General features: G+C 55.5%; 1 protein-coding gene across 1 annotated transcript; it reads right to left on the bottom strand.

The window, feature by feature from the left end:
* Window positions 1-1,395: 1,395 nt before the first annotated feature.
* Window positions 1,396-5,006, bottom strand: RDM1 (RAD52 motif containing 1; the record flags this gene model as incomplete). The annotated part of the gene is made up of 6 exons (XM_010134808.1): window positions 1,396-1,503; window positions 2,614-2,702; window positions 3,498-3,596; window positions 3,710-3,872; window positions 4,330-4,452; window positions 4,827-5,006. Coding segments are annotated over 6 exons (762 nt in total), but the record flags the coding sequence as incomplete, so codon positions are not given.
* Between the last annotated feature and the right edge of the window lie 287 nt (window positions 5,007-5,293).

Here is a 5,293-nt window from a genome sequence, read left to right as displayed (position 1 = left end):
GCCTGGGCCAGGGTCTCTCCACCCTCAGTGTCACAAATTTCCTCCTAGTCTCTCGCCTGAACCTCGCTCTCTTTTGGACTCCTCTGGACGGAACTTGCGACATTTCCAGGGCCGGAGGACACTTACAGGTACTCCGCCCGCAGTTATCCTCTCCACGCGTGTTCTTCAATGGCAGAAATGGCGTTGCCAGTGAAATCCCTGCAAAGAAACCACTGACGTTGTCACTGTCACCCCTCAGGAAAACCCCCTCCCCTGCAAACCCGGCGGTGGAGGCGGCAGCAGAGGCTGCCTGGGGCAGACCCCGCTGCCTCCTGCTAGCCACCCTCTCCCGCTGTCCCGGTGTCCCAGAGATTCAGGCAAGAGAGAAGGGAGAGATTGGTGCTACTGAGGGATGGAGAGACCCTGGCCCAGGTTGCCCCAAGAGCTGGCAAAAGCCCCATCCCTGGCACCATTGCAAGTCCAGTCGGCCCTTGGGGCTCGGAGCACGCTGCTCTGGGTGCAGCTGTCCCTGTTCCCTGCGGGGGTTGGACTGGGGGAGCTTTGAAAGGTCCCTTCAGCCCAGACCAGCCTGTGACTCAGTGAGAACTTACCCCAGCAGAGGATTTACTGCACCCCACAGAGGGCTGTTGCTCCCTTCAGGATTCCCTCTCGTGAAATGCTGCATCTTGCTTCCCACTTGGATTTCCTGAAATTCAGCATCCAGCCACCAGATTTTGTTCACCTTCCCACTAAAAGCTCACCAGGTATCAGGGGTCTCCTGGAGCAAACCACCCCTTCCCTCTCTCTTTTGTTAACATCAACAGGCCAGGCTCACTTCAAGAAGATCTCAAACCACTCCTGAGGCTCTCACCTGAGAGCTCCCCCACTTTTCAAACATTTTTTTTTCCAGAGAGGCCAGAAGAAGTCTGAGCAGGGGTTTGGTATCAATCAGCATTTCCGCTCCCCCCCTTGTGATTGGGGGAGCTTGATGCCCTTCCCATTGCTGAGGTTCATTCATGACACCGGCTTACAAAATTTTACTTAATTTAATGAAAAACCTGTTGGAAATTAGAAAGACTCTTCGCTTTACGTAGTGATAATGTCCCAGCTACTTACACTTAGTTCAGCTCAACCCGCGCGGCACCTCTGCTGCCAGCTCGGGCTCTGCCGCAGATTGGAGCCCCCCTGAACCGTCGGCTCTTGCGGGGAGGGCTTGCTCTGTTACGCTAAATAACCATCACACTGGCTTCTACACAGAGCTGCCCCAGAAAAGGTGATGGGAAGACAGCTCCTCTCCAAACCCGGCAGATGTTTTGGGGCTTAATTTTAGTAACACCAGGTTTATTGTCCATTTCCCAGTGTCCGGCGTTCAATCCTCATCGAACGCGGCGGAACTTCAGTGAAGACAGAGCTGCACTAATTAGTCGGTGTCGCCTGGCCAGGGAGCTCGTCATCACAACTGAGATCAGACCAAACTTCGTCGTCTCCTTCGAGGTCAAACTGCTCCAATGACAATTCGTTGACCTGGGAAGAGAAATCACGAGGTAATTTCTTTCCCCACAACATAGTTTAGCTTCATGCACCCCTCTGCACCTGGAAACAATATATTTTTACTACGGACAAGAAACAGCTTCCCTGGAATTTCCCAAGGCAGGAACATTTCTGCTTTGGAAAGCCTGACTGACATCACAAGGCAGTGAACCCAGAGGACACCCTGAATTCCTGTCTGCTCCTCTTCCTCCCAGGCTAGAAGGTGCCTCGTGGAGAGTGGGGGCGGAATCACCTCCCACACCCCATCACAAGGGAGGCGAAAGGGCAGGGAGGGCTGGTGACGGAGGGGCCGCGGAGCAGCAGGGTTTCTGTCTGACTGTGTCGCTCCACGTGAGGCCAGCTCCCCGGGGCTTTAAAAGAGGTCGGGCAGAAGGAGCTGTGCCGAGGAAAACACAGCAATAGAACCAACCCGCCGAAATTTCACCTTCTCAACTGATAAAAAACATCTGATGGCCCTTAGTCACTTCTCACAGCCCAGTACCCCTGTTTTACAGCTGCTCTCCAGTAAGATCATCCTGCCCGTGGACACGGGGTGACTCAGGGTCATCACAGGGAATAACGTGACATGAAGTTCCTTAGACGCTTCGTCTATGTGAGCCGCGGCAGCTGGACACTGCCCAGCGCGGTGCCAAGACAGGCCAGAGCGATGCTCTCAGTGCACCCTGCCCCAGCCACCTCCCCTGAGCGCGGCAGCGTGTTCCAACTAAGCGAGAAGAAAATCCTCGGCTCACGAGGGGCTGCGGGCAAAGGCTGGGGCACGGAGCTCCTCTCGCCGGGCACCACGACTGAAGCAGTCCCGCTGTACCAAGGCGGTTTTGTTCGGTGCCTCCTGACAGATCCCACAGCTACCTGCAGGGATTCCCCCAGGAGCTTTTATCACCCCAGAGCTTGTAACAACCATTCCCTCTGGGTAAGGACAAGCTTATGAAGCGCGTTTCCAGATGGGGAGTTTGATTTAAGGACTTATTAAAAAAATAATTTGATTTAACCTACTGTGACTTCACCGGCATTTCCCCTCCCGTGGTGTCTTTGCAGAGGGAACAGACAGGCCCTATGCAAAGGCTGAGTGTCCCCTGCCTTTACCTGAACGAGCCCCTTCAGCTCCACTTCTGTCAAGGAGTCTGTGGGCTCCTCCGGGGAGGAATTGTACTCCACGGCCACCTTCCCGTTCTCTGAAACAACAAGCAGCCAGAGAGAGGGTTGGTTCGGGCTGTGTTACTTCCTGTACGTGATGGACCAGAGGGCAGGAAGCACTGCGAAACATCTGGATCCAGACCTGCCTCCCAAAAGGACCCCTCAGGGCACCCCGGGGAGGGCTCTGGCACATGAAGGGCCCCTCTCTGTACAGCGAGGACAGCGGCACCGACCTGCTCCCGCCAGGGTCTGTCCTGATAAGCGTCAGAATACTCAGACACCACATAAACAGGCGTCCCCTGAAAGCTCAAAGAGCACAAGAGCTGGAACCCAGAGAAGGCAGATGGAGCAGCCTCTGGGAGGACACCGAGCCAGCGTCTATGGTGAAGACTCAAAGCCCCAGAGCAGCGACGCTGAATGCAGCAGCAGGACACAGAGCTCTGATGGCACCCAGCTGCCTCGGAATGGGGCAGGAGCGTGCAAGGGGCTGCAACTGGGCTCGTGTTACCCCTGGAAGCAGAGTTTCCTCACAGCCCCGTTCAGCACACGCAGTGTTAAACAGCTCTCCCTGCCAGCCTTTACACTCGAATTTGGAGCTTCAATCACTTATTTATGGGGAAAGCCCACGGGAGGTCAGAGTTTTCCTTTCACGCACAGCTTGCAGGGTGGATCCGCTCTGTTACACCGTTACAGGCCACATCACATTCGTTGTGCCCCAAGCCTCAACGAATCCCACGGAAAGCTCAGAGAAAAAGAATTCCTGTCGATTGTCACCGAAGATGTAACGCCGTCAGCCCAAACCCCCCGGTGCTCAGCACACAGCTAGGCCTTACCTAAGACTACGAGCAGGATCTTCTGAAAGGCGCTGGACAAAGCCTTCCCGGCTGCGGCCTTCTGAGCTCTCCTGGCGGCTCTGACAACCTCCAGAGGATCTGACCATGAGCAGCAGCATGTTACGAAGGTGACACTGCACATGGAGTGCAAACGGTGCAAAACCAAGACTGGGCAGCATCCGTGTCAGCCTCCAGCTGCATCTGAGCCGTACCTGCACCGTCCTCTGCATCTGCCTGGCCCAGGGCAACGCCCCGGGTGCGTACGCCGTGGCTGGGCAGCGTCACCTCTACAGCACACAGGTATTTCACTGGCCGCTTCGCTGACGTCTTTCCCAGCTCCTCGTTCTTGCCGTCGAAGCCAGACACGTTCTGCAGCTGTCGGGAAGACACAGAGGGTTCGTTTTGATGGAAGAGGAAGGGGACGTTGTGACCACTGAGGCCTGGGCTCGCACAGCACAGACCTTCTCTGCACAGCGTGACTCCAAGGCAGCACTGCGTGGGGGGGGGTGGGCAGAGCAGGGATGTTGCTGTTTTCACCCTATTTTAGAGCCTCGATAGTCTCCCTCCTCGGAGCCTCAGTCACCTCGGACACTGTCAGCACACAAGGACCGGCACTGTCAAGCCCTGGCGCTGCTCTAATCTCCACTGGCATGAACAGAAGCCCAGCCAGTGCCCTCACCCATCGCAATCTCCTCTCTCTGAGCTTTCCAAATACCCCATCTGCGGCCAAAGCTCGCTATCATCTGCTGGTTTGAGGACGACTCTCCTCGTTCCGCCAACAGCTCTACCTGAGCAGAGGATGCGGGGAAGGATGATGTAAAGGGCCCCTTACTGTAATGATGCGACTGGACCACCCGTTAAAGCCAAGATAGTGGTTGGCCAACTCCTGGCACTTGGTGCTGCTGAGAACGAGGTCTTGCTGCTGGAACCCCTTCCGCCTGGTGCAAACACAAACCTGTCCAGGAGAGAAGAACCCGCGTCAGCCAGGCTTGGCCTGCTGGGTTCCCACTGCAGACCCATCGCAGATGGCTCTGGGAGAGTCACCTGGGGTGTAACCTATTCCCTGATCGCATCTGTGCTTCGCTGTTAAACATTTCTGACCCAGGAATGGGCCCGCCAAATTATTCCAGAGGAGGGATGCTGCCGTTTTACTGCTCAAATGCTACCTGGGAGCCTGTGGTTGGGTATGGCACTGCAGTGGTCGCACCCAGCCACGAGTTCATAACCTTTTTGTAGAGGGAGCATCACTGAGATCAACAGGTATTTCAGGTGATTCCACCCTGCTGCCGGAGCTCCGGTACTGAGTCCCGCAGGTTTCACTCTGCTCACCTTCACAGGAGATTTCTGAAACAGCCTCTGGCCGTTGCACGCACGCTGGGCTCTGCTGGCATCTCCAGCCGAATAAAACTTGATGACGGCGTAATGCCCGGGCCCTGCCACGGCAGCATTTCTGTGCGCTCGCACCGAGTAGAGTGGCCCAAATTTGGAAAATGTTGAAAACAGGGAATGCTGAGGAAAATAAAAAGGGAAAAAAGGGTCTTTTGAAATATCTATGGGTGCTCCAGGGGCTGAGGAACAGCAACAGAGAGGGGACTACTTCCAGGACCCAGTACCTAGAAAACGAGGGACGTTCGTAGCACACTGTAACAGCAATAAGCAGTGAGCCTGAAGATATTATTTCCCCCTAAAAATAAGCTCAACCTGGCTGGACCTCTGACTCTGACGGTGTCTCATCTCCAGCCTCTGTGTTGGGAGGAGACTGAAGGTAGACGAGGGATCGATCTTCTGTCCCCCCA

Source organism: Buceros rhinoceros, unplaced genomic scaffold, assembly GCF_000710305.1.
Source record: "Buceros rhinoceros silvestris isolate BGI_N320 unplaced genomic scaffold, ASM71030v1 scaffold38204, whole genome shotgun sequence".
Lineage (NCBI taxonomy): Eukaryota > Metazoa > Chordata > Aves > Bucerotiformes > Bucerotidae > Buceros > Buceros rhinoceros.
Note: the sequence above shows the minus strand (reverse complement) of the source record. Positions and strands in the feature narration are given on the sequence as shown.